Below are 16395 nucleotides of genomic sequence, written 5' to 3'. Positions count from 1 at the left end.
CTGACCCCCCGCCGGAACGGAGAATCGCTGGGGGCCGGCGTGAATCCCGCCCCCGCCGTCTCCAGATGTCTCCGGCACCAGAGATTCGACGGGTGCGGGAATCGGCGCCGCGCCTGTCGGGCCATCCCCCCCCCCCCCCCTCCCGGCGATTCTGCAGCCCGCGATGGGCCGAAGTCCCGCCGCTGTCATGCCGGTCCTGCCGGCGTGAATCAAACCACCTACCTTACCGGTGGGACCAGGCGGCGCGGGCGGGCTCCGGGGTCCTGGTTGGGGGGGGGCGTGGGGCGATCTGGCCCCGGGGGGTGCCCCCACGGTGGCATGGCGATCGGGGCCCACCAATCGGCGGGCGGGCCTGTGCCGTGGGGGCACTTTTTTCCTTCCGCGTTCGCCATAGTCTTCACGATGGCGGAAGCGGAAGTGACCCCCTCCCCTGCGCATGCGCGGTGATGACATCAGCAGCCGCTGACACTCCGGCGCATGCGCGGACTTCCGCTTGTCGGCGAAGTCCCTTCAGCCCCGGCTGGCATGGCGCCAAAGGCCGTTCCCGCCAGCCGACGGGGTGCCAACCACTCCGGCGTGGGCCACTCAAGGTTAGGGCTTGGCCCCTATTGGTGCGGAAACTTTTGCACCTTTTGGGGCAGCCCGCGCCGGATGGTTCACGCCACTCCATCCCACCGGGACCCCCCACCCCGCCGGGTAGGGGAGAATCCTGCCCAATATGTGAAGACTCCAGAGATGGGGAGAGCCCAAGTTGGGAAAGGGTGCCTCGCAGGTGGTTGATCAAGGGAGGGTGTTTGAAACGAAAAACAGATTTCTTCTTCTGGGCTGTCAAAGTGGCACAGTGGTTAGCATTACTGCCTCACAGTGCCAGGGACCCTGGTTCAATTCCGGCCTTGGGTGACTGTGTGAAGGTTGCATGCTCACCCTGTGTCTGTGTAGATTTCCTCCAGGTGTTTTGGTTTCCTCTCACAGTCCAAAATACACAGGTTAGGTGTGTTGGCTATGCTAAATTGGTCCTTGGTGTCCAAAGGTTTGGTGGGGTTACGGGGATAGGGTGAGGAAATGGGCCTAGGCAGGGTGCTCTTTCAGTGGGTCGGTGCACATGATGGGCCAAATGGTCTCCTGCATTTATGGATTCTGTGATTCTTGACACTGCCAGCCCTTCCCTTGGGTTGCTGACACCCTGCAAGGGCTGGTGAACACAAGTAGATTGGAGAGAACGATACAAGTGTGCTGGACCTTATTTAAATATGCAACTGGGACCTTCGGACTCATCAGGTAGACAAATCAGTTGCTCCCCTGCCAGCCAGGAGAGTCGGAAGGAAACTTGATCATGAATAATTAATGAGGTTCCAAGTGCAGAATCTGGCACGGGTTCTGGTCCATCACTGCACTTACTCTCAGAATGGGAAAATTCCACCCTCTGTTTATCTAAAAAGTTCACTTTAAAGATTATTTAAAATATATTTTTATCTTGAGGAGGACAGTGTGACATATAATTGGTGGGATTTATTTTGTATGATCATGGTGTCTCAAACATTTAAACATTATGCTATGCAACCGTAGGGATGGGGAATCTTCAAAATCTGATGATGTGAACACCCCCAAAGCCTAAATATGTTACTGCAAGAAGTGTTATGTATGGAGAACTGCACAAAGGTTATCCAAATAAATGAGTTTTACAGCTCAAATTGGTAGCAGATAGAACAACATTGATGAGGTAGAAGTGTCAAGGAAATCATTTAATTATATATTTTTGACAAACAGATTTTGGACAATAATTCATAATGTGGGACTTGAAGAGAAAATGTTATCTTGAAGAACAGTTGTAAGCTTTATCTATTTTCCTCAAATCCACCCTCCTTGTGATGCTTCAAGATTGCTCAAGTGTTATAATGCTTTGAACTACACATGCTCAGAAAAACCATTTCCCACATGTTGACATTTGATGAAATTATTCAGTTTTGCCCGGAGCACAACGCTCTCTGTGAGTGTGTTTATTTCAAACCAGTTTAAATGCTCACTTAAATCATATTTGTGTCAGACAACTTTTAAAAATTCCATATTAAAAATAATAATTTCCACTGTAATCCTTCATGTTCTCTGGTTGTGCTGTCCATATTAGGGCTGTAGAAAGCACATGTGAACTGGAACAAAGGGGAATTGAAAAAGACACCCAAATGAAAGGCATATAGCAAGTTTCTGTGTGAGCAATGGATGGATAAAGACACACTGCTGATACAAATGATTCTTCCTTGTGAGTAAATAGAACCTTTTGTAAACAACTTGGCCTGGTCTCTCACTGGGCTGATTTCATGGTGGGCAGCAGCTGATATATGTTAATAATACAAAAAAAAATCACCACTTGTATAAATGTCAGTGGATGAAAGAAGACTGAGTAGTTGTTTGTCTTAAGTTCTTCCCACTGTTTACTCAAGCCACAATGCACTGCCTCGACCTTGATTCCTTAAGAATGGCCCCTTTCTCCTCCTCAATCTGTTTACATTGTCTTGGCTGAGTGTCACCTCCAAAATCTGTTGATTATTCCACCTGGTTAATGTTAAATTGGTCTTGCAAGATGATGTGTTTGTTCATGAACACAAATGCAGGCACATTGTTTACTGTAGCTATGGCAGCAATCAGTTATTAAACAAATATACCTCTGTTTACGGGTGTGAGCAGCAGTTTATCCTGTATGGTTGAACAAAATTTAGTGCTGTGTTATGATAAAAAAGAAGGGAACTTGTCCATGGAATGCAGCTCAAGCAGAATTGGGTTTGCTTTTCTTATCGGAGACTTGAGTGAAGGAGCTAGCAGATTAGCAAGCTGTTTAGTTCTCCACTAGATTTCCTTAAAGTGGAATGGTATCTATGCAGTTGTTTGCTTTCTTTTCCTCTCCCCGCCAACAATAAGAGACAGGGAAGTATGGGCATACTGGGAGCATGAGATGGACAGAAAGTTATTTTGTCCAACAAATGCTGACTTGATCTGCACAGAGGTGCAGTGTTGTGGAGCAAGTGTGAGAAAGGTAGTTGCAGGTGACCATATGCTTAGTTTATTTCTCATGGTGTTTGGTAAACAAGTTAGAAACCTTTACAAGGACTGTTTGTGTTATTGTTCTGAATGTTGTTGTTGTTTCAGGATATTTGTTGTGCATTTAAACCTGACAGAACCTGTTAACATTGCCAACAGAATGCTAGGACAGTTCAAAGATAAAGGAAAAAAACAACAGGCATTGTGACCTTGACAAATCATATGGTTTTGAGAAGCAGGCCCTTTCCCCCATTAATTAATGCAGTTTTGCTCTAGATGAGTATTCAAAGAAAACCACATATTTTTTATCTTCAATAATGCTGAAACTCACATTATGCATTGGAAATGATAAAACATTTATCATTTTTACCAACAGGTAATATACATAATTTATGCTGTTTTAGTGCTACCCTTTTTTGATATTCATGATGGATAACACTTAAGATTTCTTCTCGATATTGCAGCATGGTATTACACTACAGTAAAATTAATGAGAAGGTAGATTTATGAGTTTCATTTGTTTGTCGATTCAAAAATTAATTGAGTGTTAATTTTAGCTGTTCCTCATCAGAATAGGTACTTAGCATTTGGGCATTATTCTGCATTCATTGTGGGCTACCTTCAGTTTATTGTGGGTCAGTAGTTTTGCATACATTGAAATAGCCTTTAGGCTCATTCTCTTGATTACTTTTTAGCTACTGCGCATTAGAAAATTTACTCCTCTTGTAATTGTGAAAATTCATTATGGGGCGACAGTGCATGCGTAATATTAGTAGAATGGTACGTTAGTATTTTAAAATGCATTATAGGCACATTGTGTTTGGATAATTATGTTTTCAGTTTACAGATTTGGTAACATTCTTTACTGTTAAGCATTTTCTGTCACGCGGCATTTGAAATTGTTTTAATTTGGGATCTTTGTCAGTCGGTTTTTATTAGTCCCATTCTGGTTCCAGTGACTGAGCTTCCCACAGGAGTAAGCATGTGATATTATAAATCTGTGTTTAGCTCAATTTTCACTTCCTTTGATGATTAGGCAGAGTGTTTTAAGGGCATTTTTTCTGCTTCATATAAATAATTGATCAGTTAAGTTAATTCATTTCAGCCTGACTTGGTCAACCTTCATTAACTGTCCTGGAATAAAGTCTCTCTTCCTGTTAGCTGAACAACTTTCCCAAAAAGGTTAACTCATCAAAGTACAAGTTATTGTTGGGTTTGATCACACAAGTACATCACTATCAAGGTGTGAAATGAATTAAAAGCCTGCCAATTGCCAAAGGCAAACCAAAGTTAAGTAGGCGGTACTTCTTTTGTCAGACTGATTAGGTTTTATTTCTTAACTATCAGAAAAATTAAACCCATGTAACCTAGGGCATGTTTTTCGTACCCAGTCAATTATCTACAGTACTTCAGAATATACTGATCCAGCAAAAGCTAGTTCTTCGTAACAATTGTTCTATAGTTTAACCAAATTTAAAGCTGCAGCACCTATTCTGTATATGTTTGAACACCTTTCTGAGTCGTCCAGCATTCCAAAAAAAACTTTGTTTAATCCAAATACCTTATTACTGTTATGCACATCAAATTAATTTTCAATAAAGATTAATGACTATTCATGCTACAGTCCAAGAAGCATGCGATTAATCCAGCTAAACAGATGACTATTTCAACATCGGAAGACATGATGGTTGACGACTTTGTTTACAAACTAAAGATGCAACCTCAAATGGATCAATACCTTGCCCCCCAATGTTTCACCCTTTTTCCTTTGTCCCTTGAAGTTCCTGACTCCCAACTAGAATGTAGTTACACATATATCATTTGACTGGAGGGGATTGGGGGGGGGGGGGGGAGTTGCTGGGGGAGATCCCATCAGAATTTGAACCAGTCCGTACAGAATTTAAAACAAATCCGAAACAAATAATGTTACAGGAGTGCAATCATGTGGAAAAACTTGGAGATGACGACTGTAGCTTTGAAGCTAACTTTACTTTTCCAGAGTACCAGTATAATGGTGCATTTTATTTTTAAGGCACATGATTGTTCATTGGAATGTTTTTCCTCCGTCACTGATGTGAGCAAAAAAAAAGTCAGTGGAAGTATGAAATGGGTTTCTGCTTTTTTGTTCACATTAGTTACTGGAGGGAAATGAACCTAATTGCCTTTTTTGCTCTTTTGTTGCATTTTAATTATGTTGCATAGTACTGACACAAAATAAGGCTAAATTAAACCCTTAGAATTCCATATGCATTTAGTTTTATGGCTATTTTAACATGACCAATGAAATTAATTCTCACAGAAATAGTCTGATCCAATGAATAGAACATAATCGCGTGTAGCATTAATTTTCTAATATATGTAAGATCCAACCAGTGTGACTCACTAAACTGGATGCTTTTTGTGTAAGTAATTAAGTAACTACAAAGTCTATGCAGAGCAACCCAAAATAAATTAAAAAGCTTTTAGTTACTACTTTTTCACCGTTTTGGCAACTCAAAAAACGGAGGACTAAAATCTAAGATTACTATGTTAACAGCTGTTGTTCTGAATAATTTTTCAGGTTTTTGAGTCATGATGCAAGAATCTGGGATTGAGGCAGCAAGCAACGGTTCAACCAATCAGAACGAAGCTAGCAGTGGTAACCACTATCCAGACAGTAGCACAAGAGAAGGGAGATCAAACGGCGACACATCCTCGATTGAAGTGACTGCTGCTGAATTGGTTCATCTCCAGCAACAACAGGTATAGTTAATGCCATGGCTTTTCCTGTTGATCTAGATTGCAGTTTACCTCGGTCAACATAGATATGCAGGTTGTTGCTTGAAATAAATGTGCCATTACTTAGAGAATTGCAGGCATGCTGAATTCATTACAGCTGTAGTCACACAAAACCATGGATAAAATTTCAATAACTGCAGGCCACAGTTGAGTAAACAGTTGCACTGAAACTTAATTCCTGTTGACTTTTCCTCATTCTTTGCCAGGGGCAGATTCTGATTTGCTGTGCAAAGACAACAGGGTATAACTTTGATTAATGTGTAGCATAAAAACAGAGTCAGAATTGTTCAAAAAAGACATTTCAAAAAGTTTGCACTGCCATCAAAAAGCAGTGATTGCTGTCCTTCTTGAAATAAAACAAAATAGAAATGTGTATGTGAGCTGTTGATTTCATGATAAGCTGTGTATCCTAGATTGTTGCAATCATCAGTTCAATCTTTATTATTCACCATTTCTTAGTCAAAAGTATTCTTTTAAAAAATGCTGTAACATTTTGAATGAAAAATATTAAATTGAGTCTTTCCAAGTAAGGACCAGGCGTGGCAGTTGTATTTAAGTTAGCCATATGATAATTCAGTGTTTTGCTAATCTTTCAAATTCTATACCTGTTGAAAGGTATAGAAGCCATTTTTATCTTTGGGAGAGAAGTTTTGGATTTATATTATGTCATCAGAAAAGAACTTACAACAGTTTCAGTACTGTAAACAAATTCTATGATGCTATGAAGCTAACTCTTGAGAATGAGGCAAAAAGGCGAAGATTCAAATAAGTAAAAGGAAAATTTATCATGCCTGTCAGGAAGTTCTTTGCATGAAGAGTGATCAACACATGGAATGAATTCTGTCTATGGTGGAGGAGGTGAAACATTTAAGAAACAATAGAGGCTCTCATGGGAGACAGTAGGTCTTTCTGGGGTGGATGTGCTAGTCTGGATCAAAGAATCTGTGTCTATCTTGTGAAAAGACTAAAGCCATGGCAGATAGAAAATTGAGAGGAATATTTAGAATATTTGAAGTTGCATGCTGATATCAGTTAATTTTTCCCTGATTCTTGGTTCAATTTGCACACAGTTCTGAGGTTCATGCGCACACAGATTGGAGAGCACGGTAGCATTGTGGATAGCACAATTGCTTCACAGCTCCAGGGTCCCAGGTTAGATTCCGGCTTGGGTCACTGTCTGTGTGGAGTCTGCGCACTCTCCCCTTGTGTGGCGTGGGTTTCCTCCGTGTGCTCCGTTTCCTCCCACAGTCCAAAGATGTGCAGGTTAGGTGGATTGGCCATGATAAATTGCCCTTAGTGTCCAAAATTGCCCTTAGTGTTGGGTGGGGTTACTGGGTTATGGGGATAGGGTGGAGGCGTTGACCTTGGGTGGCGTGTTCTTTCCAAGAGCCGGTGCAGACTCGATGGGCCGAATGGCCTCCTCCTGCACTGTAAATTCTATGAATGAATAAATTAGGGCTGGATTTCATGAGGTGCCACAGTTCCCACCCTACTCAACCAGTTGAAAAGTCAGTGTATGCGCAGCCTCTCAACAGCTGCCCTGCAGCAAATTAATGGCAGGAACTGTATTAATTGCTTCAAGGTCAAGATTCTACACCCATCCCGCCTTAGAGAGCCACATGCTAATCAGATTGGCCAGCAGCTTCGTAGGCTCAATAGCGCTAGTGGAAGAGCTGGCAACTGCTGGAAGTACAGGCAGCCACGCCATGCCACAAGCACCGCAGGTAGTTAAGGATCTTGGAGCTGGGAACGGGGATGCGAGGGCATATGGGGCTTTGGGATGGGGGGGGGGGAAAGGGGGACCTTTTATGGGTCAAAGGGACCTGCAAAGGAAGTACCCACCTCTTTTTTTCCATTATAGCTCGTACTACTAAAGCTGGTAGTGTTCCCGCAAGTTTCGGCTTCTCCAGCTGCTGGCAAAATACCGGCGGTGGTGGAATGAAGCCCTTAAGCGGCTATTCATTGGGCTCTGGTTCAGCTCACTTGACTAGACAGTTGGATTGTGATGCAGAGCAAGGTCAGCAGTTCGGGTTAGAGCATAGAACATACAGTGCAGCAGGAGGCCATTCAGCCTATCGAGTCTGCACCGACCCACTTAAGCCCTCACTTCCACCCTACCCCCGTAACCCCACCTAACCGTTTTGGACACTAAGGGCAATTTATCATGGCCAATCCACCTAACATGCACGTCTTTGGACTGTTGGAGGAAACCGGAGCACCCGGAGGAAACCCACGCAGACACGGGGAGTATGTGCAGACTCACAGACAGTGACCCAGCAGGGAATCGAACATGGGACCCTGGCGCTGTGAAGCCACAGTGCTATCCACTTGTGCTACCGTGCTGCCCTCAATTCCCTTATCAGCTGAGCTTATTGATGAAGGCCCACCTTGCCCCTCACCTGAGGTGTGGTGATCCTTAGGCTAAATAACCACCAGTCAGCTCTCCCCCTCACAGGAGGAAACAGCCTATGATCATCTGGGACTATGGCAACTTTACCTTTACCTATTGGTCATTATTTTGTCAATAGGCCCAAGGGTTGGAGGTGTGACCCAATGCTTCTTCGTCCCCCGTGAAATTTCAGACAGTTCAGGGGCAGACAAGTAGGTGACAGGAAGGCCACCCACTGGATTTTGTGTGGTATCCCCCCCCCCCCCCCCCCCCCCCCCCCCCCCATCATCTTCAAATCTGCTGACGGAGAGCATAAAATTCAGCCCACAGTTTAATTCTTATCTTGACTGGTGCTTAGTACTTCCTGGCACGGGGCAGCACGGTGGCGCAGTGGGTTAGCCCTGTTGCCTCACCGCGCCGAGGTCCCAGGTTCGATTCCTCCTCTGGGTCACTGTCCGTGTGGAGTTTGCACATTCTCCCCGTGTTTGTGTGGGTTTTGCCCCCACAACCCAAAGATGTGCAGGTTAGGTGAATTGGCCACGTTAAATTGCCCCTTAATTGGAAAGAAACGTACTGGGCACTCTAAATTTAAAAGAAAAGTACTTCCTGGCACTGCCCCAGTGAAGTTTAAATTTGACTAAGGACATTGAGGCCTTGTAGTGGTGTGGACAATGTGTCGAATTGAACTTTAATGCTTTGTATATGGGGAAAACTACTTCTGGGTCAAGCAACTACTTCTAGGTGAAGCAAGATATACATGGGCAGCTCAGTAGCACGAGTGGTTAGCCCTGTGGCTTCACAGCGCCAGGGCCCTAGGTTTGATTCCCCGCTCGGTCACTGTCTGTGCTGTGTCTGCACGTTCTCCCCGTGTCTGCGTGGGTTTCCTCCGGGTGCTCCGGTTTCCTCTCACAGTCCAAAGACATGCGGGTTAGGTGGATTGGCCATGATAAATTGTCCTTCGTGTCCAAAAAGGTTAGATGGGGTGGTGGAAGTGAGGGCTCGGGTGGGCCGGTGCAGACTCGATGGGCTGAATGGCTTCCTTCTGCACTGTATATTCTATGTTCTATGTCCCTTGGACCAAAAAGGTTAGGAGGGATTATTGGGTTATGGGGATAGGATGAGAGCTTAAGTGGGTCAGTGCAGATGGGCTGAATGCCCTTCTGCGCTGTATGTTCTATGTTTTGTTTGACTAGTAACTGGATATGGTTTGGCAGATGTTTCAGCAATAACACTGGAAATAGTAACCATGTCTGATACAGCTCAGAATGACCTGATCGACATGTAATCCAAAAGGGATTTGACTGATAGTGACACTAAAGCTCTCGAGAGACCCAGGCAACTGCTACCATTTTAACTAAGTAGAATGGACTCAAGAGCTGCTGAATTTTTATACTGTATTGTTTTCTTTAGTATTGTTATCTACAAATATATGTACATCTTTTTGAGTATCTGCTAAAATTGCTACTATTTCTGTGAAACTCTTATCTTTTAGCCTGGACACTTGAGGTTATTGTGGTTTAGAGAGCTGTGCCCCTTCAGCCTTTCCAGTGTTGTTGGCAAAATGCAAAGGGATATATGTATTCTGAAGGGGGGGGTGCTTATAAAATCCTCTCACAGGAAAAAAATGCCCTTCTCCTAAATGGAATTAATCTGATTTGCAATTAGAAGTGTTAAGGTGAACAGTCAATTCCTTTTTAAATGTAGGGGTGAACTAATACCAGAAAATGCTGCAAGAGGTCCACAGGTTTAGTTAGAATGTAGTCATGGTGTTGCCTGTGAAACCCACCACAAGAGGGCCACAGAGAAGGGGCGTCATCCTGTTCCAGATGCAGAAGATCTTAGTGATGTAGGCACTATCACCAAAGCCTCTTCCAGCCATGACATCAAATAATCAGCTGCATAAGACAATAATGTATATATCTCTCTGAAAAACTACCAGAACGTTTAAGAGGTATGATTTTGATCCTCGTCTTTTATTCAGAATGATGCCTAATGTTGCTGTGAATTTGTTCTGCAATGCTTGTATATTGCACTTTGCTCATATCTATTTTCCAGGAAAAATAAACACAGGTATTTTGCAATTTATGGACAAATAGCGCTGAGCAGACAGAATTTAAATTTTGGTAAAGTGCATATGCAGAGGCTGTCTGATGGATCTGAAGTGTACTTGAGCTGGTACAGTGCTTTATTAATAAAAGGTTAAAGGATCACTGTTTACTATAGAACAATATAATGCTGGTATTGTGCATGCTAGTTTACACTGGTGTTTATTTACAGGGCAAAAGCAAAAAAAAAATCACACGCAAGCTGTTTTCTAGTTTGATCTGCTAAATGGAAGAGAGTTGCTTGGTTTGTGAGCCAACACCTTTTTTTACACCGGGGTATTGAATTCAATTTGGATCTGTTGATCTGAAACAAACACATTCCCCCATGAATTTGAAAGTTCTTTCTTTTCAAAGCAGCAATGTGTTGGACAACACTTACCCAGTTCACACAGTACACTGCCGAGCAAATGGGTGGATAGGTTTGGTGGTGGGTGATGGGTGTACATGGCTAAATGAAAATGTGTTCCTTCAGAGTTTTCAGCGTGAGTTATCTCATTTGAAAGTTCATTCATGCATGGCACCAATGGTCAGGACCTTCAGGAAAAGTAAGGATCTGTAAAACTGCTTATACATGGCCAATTTCAAAGAATCCATGTTAAAGTTTTGTGAGCCTGTGTTAGCTTATCTTCTTATTTTTTTTATAAGAGAAGAAACGTTTTTTAAAAAAAGCACTTAAAAGGTCAGAAATAGGATACAATGAATAATATTCATTTTGGAAAGGACAGGGGGTATTTGAATGGACTCATTGCATTTCTCTGAGCAATGTTGGGTGGTATTCAATTACGAGTACACTGCATGCCCTGAGCTCTGCTTTCCTGCAGGAGATTTGTATTAGCCATTTATACCAGCCCGATGTCTATCTGCTGTTCACAATTCAGGTCAGTTCTGAGGTCAAGAGATGGGAGTTTTTACTCTAAATACAATCAGAGTAAATAGCTGAGCACCATTATCTGACCGCATTGCTAGATTCAGCTGCAACTCAAAACAAATGTGAATTTGAAGCTTAAATATAAATGGTGTTTTTGATTTAAAACAGCTGTGAATCCTAAACCAATTCAAATTTACCCCCATAGTGTAAATGAAAACCTGGTTACTTACAAATTCTCCAGCACACTATGATTGTTGTTAGCTGATTTAGTCAGTTTGCACATGGTCTTTGTAAGGATCCTGTTTGAAATTTTATATCATTAATAGAGACAAATTGACACAGAAACAGAACCTCAGAAGGCCATATTATTTTCCAGTTTCATGCATATTCATTTTTGTAGGCTCATTCCTTATTCAATCAGTAAGCATCCTGAGTTGTAAGAATTCAAATTATCAAAGACTTTCAAATGATCTCTCTGACAAAAGGAGTTTGCTGCTAGGCTGCTGGTAGTCTTCATTGAGTTTGTTCAGCTGCACTTTTTTTTAAAAAACAAATTAGTTTACTGGAAGCTGATGGAAAGCGTGGTTTATATTTTCTTTTGTTTGGCCATTGGACCTAAACATCAGTGGAACAATTGTGTTGCTTTGAAAGAGGTTAACTTCAGCTTTGATAAGCAAAAACAATGCAGTGTGATAATCTACGGTTTAACTTGGAACAATGGAACAATACAACAAAGGTATTCTGTGAATACAAGTATCACCTTTTTTATTAGAGGGTCAACAAAGCAATATTTGAATACTCTGTATAGAGAAGCCCTCCCATTAGAGTCCCCTTGAAGAGATACCTTAGTAATAGGGACTCCCTGATTTATAGACTTAATAGATACTTACAGCTACACTGTGGTTTGTGAGTCTATTTGAATTAGACGTTTGCATCATTCCTTACTCCATAAGTGCTACAAATTCTTCTAGAGTCCGGTTGGCAAGACAATCCATACTGTGAAAATGAGTATGATAACTAGTTAGCTGGAAAATAAGAACTAGGGAACTAAAAATCATCGATAAATTCTAAATATCCCATCGATACCTGAAAGTGAATGACTATTTAATGGCATATGTGGTAAATGAAACGAGTCTACTAACATAGCCTTCCTGCATGGATGTCCCAGAACCTTCTGATGCTAACTGCACTGAACACCTGTTCTGAAAATTTTTACCTGGAATTGGCTAATGTGCTCACCATTATTAAAATGTAAATCAGACAACAACTTCTGGCATCCACACTTAAATGCAAAAAAATCAGCAAGTTGCCTTCCAAATTATTCTCATCTTCTAGAAGCTTCGCTATGATAGTGTCTTGCTGAAAGACTCTGCATTGAAACACATGGAACAGCATGAAGCTTTTGTTGGAGATTTTATTTACTTTACAGGACTTTTTCTTTCTGTTCCTTTTACTTCTCTCAATCCTATTTTTCTTTCCCTCTCTTTACTTCACTTTATGTACATGATTTGGCATTGAATTAAATATTCTACCTTACACTGCCTGGTTTAAGCACAGCACACTATTAATAATTCTCCAGTCTCATTGGTTAAGAAGATGCACAGTTGGTTTCTCTGTTCACACATGTCCACTGAATCCCCTGAAATGATTCAATAAGTACAACAAATTCAAGTGCAAAACCCCAAAGAAAATCTGTGGTCAAACAGAAGTGTAATGAACACCGTTGAGAGTAAAATCTGGGCCAGGGAATCTCAGAATGAGACATTGGAAACCACCAGATCAAATCCAAGCATTATTGTAGACCAACCTATAACCAGCAAGCTTAGAACTGTTAACCACCTTTGAAATTCTATCATCAGCTTACTGAGCCATGTGCTTTCTTAAGTGTATAAGGAAATAACCTTTAGTGATATTAAGGTGTAAGTTCACCTTTATTTGCTGAATTGATGCCCCAGTCACAGTCTTTCTTGTTTTCCTTTTGAAATTCACATTTTCTCTCCTTTACAATAATTTCTAGTACTATTTGCTCAGATATCCTCTCCTTTACAGCCACGTAGCATTATTCTTTCTCGGAGATACTCCTTTCTCACGCAATGTGTCCTCTCACTCTAATTATTTTCTGTAGAGTCACTTGCTCACATTTTTCTGCTCATGTACATGTATTTATGGATGCTCGTTATGAGCTAATCTCACATTCTCAGCCTCTCAGTAACTTGTCTTATTGTTTAATTGTGTGGTCATGTGATTCCATTTTAAGTAATATCTGCTAGGTTTTCTCTTCAGGCTACATTTTATTGAGGTGCCACCCTATTTTGCTGATTCTTCCCCCTATTTTAGGAACCTACGTTGAAAGTTGGGAGGTTGATAGCTTACTCAGAAATTTCAAAACAACCTCAGTTTGTAAAAAATCACCATTAAATTGGTGTCCCCAGTTTCTCATCCCCAATCCCAAATAATCTGAGTAAGAATTGAATCTGGCTATGTTGGAGGTAGAATCCATCCACCTTCAGTCCGTGGTGTATAAAAGCACACTGTACTGACAGGCTGTTTCACACACATATTTTGAGTTTGTTGTATTGCTGCCTATCTACAATCTCCACACTCTTGGAGAAATCCTTAGGTTTCCATTGATCTTTGCAGTAGTTTAGAGCCTCTCTTATTAGTGATAATAATGTAAACACTGTTATAAAAGATACTTAATTTTACTGTAAGTATTTGAAATAAAAGGCTCTTAATCATATTACACGAGAGGGTGAAAGAAACAGAAATTGAATGAAACACAAGAATACCAAAATAAAATATAGAATAACAATCAGAAAGAAACCGGGCAAAAGAGCTAAACTAAACAGCAACAAGTCAATACAAAAGAAATGGAGAAAAGAAAGAAAACAGAAAAGAAAATTTGAAAGAAACTAAACTTTGGATGCATTGCATATTGTTGTATCACCTCATAAACTGCAGTAAAGACATTACAAGGAAGAAATAGAATAGAAATGGAGCCTTCCCAGAATACACCTATTAAAACATTGGTACACAGATTTAAAAGCAAAAGCCAACAATAAGCATCAGAATCAAAGTATTCTAAAGGGCAGAAACTGGAAAGAAAGAAAGAAGAAAAAAATAATGGAAGACACAGAAAAGCAGAGAAGAAAAGAAAATTTGGGGAAGGTGTTAAAATTCTGACACATTTGAATGTGACTGATGTGCTGTGTGTAGAGTAGTAATTGAACAGAATTGTTGACTAATGATTTTCTTGGGGCTATCCACTTGGCTCCCTCAATCTTGTCCTCCCTTAACGTGAACCCCCCGCACCATCTTCATAACTCAGTCTCACCTCATAGCACTCAACAGCAATAGTGAAAGGTGTTGTAATCTAGAAAGCCGCCAGGTGAAGGATAAAACAAAAGTTAATCTTCACATACTTTTATAAGCATTTATTTACAGAATTACGTATTATAAGCATCCACCTCTTTACCCAACAACCACAGTTTCAGCCTATGTGGATTTTAGGGACAGAAGTGAATTCCCATTTAATAGCCATTGCTTGCATACAATTAACAAAAGATTCAAAGACACTTCACAGGAAAGTAATCAGACAAACAAGAAAAAAATGATGCTAAGCCAAAGAAAGAGATGTTAGGTCAAGTGCTCCAAAGCTTGTCCAGTGAGCTAGATTTTAAGATGAATTTTTAAAGATGGAGAAGGGGATTCCAGAGTTGAGGATTATGCAGGTGGCCAGAATTGGAAGACCTCGGAGATCTGAAGACCTGACGGGGCAAGGCCACGGATGGATTTGAACATGAGGACGAGAATTTTAAAATTGAGGCACTGCCATACTGGAAGTCAGTGTACACAGGTATTGGATGAAAAGATGGTACTGGCAATAGAATTTTGGATGAGTTCAAGTTGGGGACGGTAACTCCACCCTATCTTTACCATTGATGTCCTTATCAACTTTGGCTCCTCCATGACGTCACCTCCATTTCCTGATCTAGATTCACATTAAACATAGCCAATTCGTGTTCACATTGTCATTAGATCTCTTCCTTCAAACCTCGTTATTACTCTTCTCAAAAAGCCCACTTTTGCTCTGTGTCCTCTTCAGCTGCTTTCTAACTTCCATTTTTTTTCCCTAAGATTTTTGTCTGTTTTGAGCATTCAGCACTGTTCTTGTTTTTTTGCCATTACAATCTTTTCCAATCTCTTCTGGATGATTTAAAACACTGCTTAACATGTGCTAGCCAAGGGCAGCACGGTGGCCAAGTGGTTAGCACAACCGCCTCACGGCGCTGAGGTCCCAGGTTCGATCCCGGCTCTGGGTCACTGTCCGTGTGGAGTTTGCACATTCTCCCCGTGTCTGCGTGGGTTTCGCCCCCACAACCCAGAAATGTGCAGAGTAGGTGGATTGGCCACGCTAAATTGCCCCTTAATTGGAAAAAATAATTGGGTAATCTAAATTTTTTCAAAAAAAAAAAAAAAAAAAAATTAAAAAAAAAAAACATGTGCTAGCCACTGCTGAGTCCTACTTTCCTAACCCATTTTGACTTATGAACCTCAGCTGGCTTCTTGTCCCCTACTACAATGAGTTTAAAATCCTAGTCTACAAGTTCCTTTGCAACCTTTCCCACCTTTCCTCTGCAGCCTCTCTTCAGGCTCTCCATGCCAATATGTGCCAACTCCTCTTTCTACGCTGGTTTTGTTTGCATCTCTTTTTATTCCACCGTTGAAGGTTTACCCTTCAGTCATCTGGTCACATGCTCTAAAACACTTTTTCACAAACCACACCACCTTGCTACAATTCTCCCCATCCATCGATGGCCATGCCTCAGTTTACTTTCCTATCTCTTTTCCCACCCTAGATTGTCTTGTTGTTCACCTCTGTGACGTGCATGTTAATGTTTTAATACATCTTAAAGCACTATAAGGATGCAAAGTGTTGTTCTTCCCCTCCTCTAGGGAAGCAACTTGCCTCTGCTGTTTCCATGAGACAACCTGCCAAGACTTAAATTTATAGGGAAGAAGCCACATCATACTGTTTTTTTGACATTGTCATTGCACTCATGCCCTATGCTACTGCACCATCTGGACCAAACTTGTTACAACAGTAACAGGATGCTTGGCTAGTAAGCATCCCGTCAATAGCGTTTTACAACTTCATCAGTTGTTTAAAATATATATTCCTGTCTTATTTCATCTAGTTTAACAGGTTATGGTTTGCTAAT

The 16395-nt window shown here is 41.4% G+C and overlaps 1 protein-coding gene across 15 annotated transcripts in view; it reads left to right on the top strand.

Moving 5' to 3' along the window:
• The window catches only part of foxp1b (forkhead box P1b), a 645688-nt gene that overhangs the window by 289632 nt on the left and 339661 nt on the right, over positions 1-16395 (top strand). For 14 of the 15 annotated variants that reach the window (XM_038810651.1, XM_038810658.1, XM_038810652.1 and 11 more), the window contains one exon: positions 5594-5775. In XM_038810651.1, coding sequence (XP_038666579.1) covers positions 5605-5775 — 171 coding nt within the window. In that variant the 5' untranslated portion in view covers positions 5594-5604. Of the gene's footprint in view, positions 1-5593; positions 5776-16395 lie in introns of those variants that run through there. The other variant, XM_038810662.1, reaches the window with a different exon arrangement.

This window comes from Scyliorhinus canicula, chromosome 11 (genome assembly GCF_902713615.1).
Source record: "Scyliorhinus canicula chromosome 11, sScyCan1.1, whole genome shotgun sequence".
Lineage (NCBI taxonomy): Eukaryota > Metazoa > Chordata > Chondrichthyes > Carcharhiniformes > Scyliorhinidae > Scyliorhinus > Scyliorhinus canicula.
The sequence above is the reverse complement of the archived record's forward strand: the minus strand, read 5'-3'. Positions and strand labels throughout refer to the sequence as shown.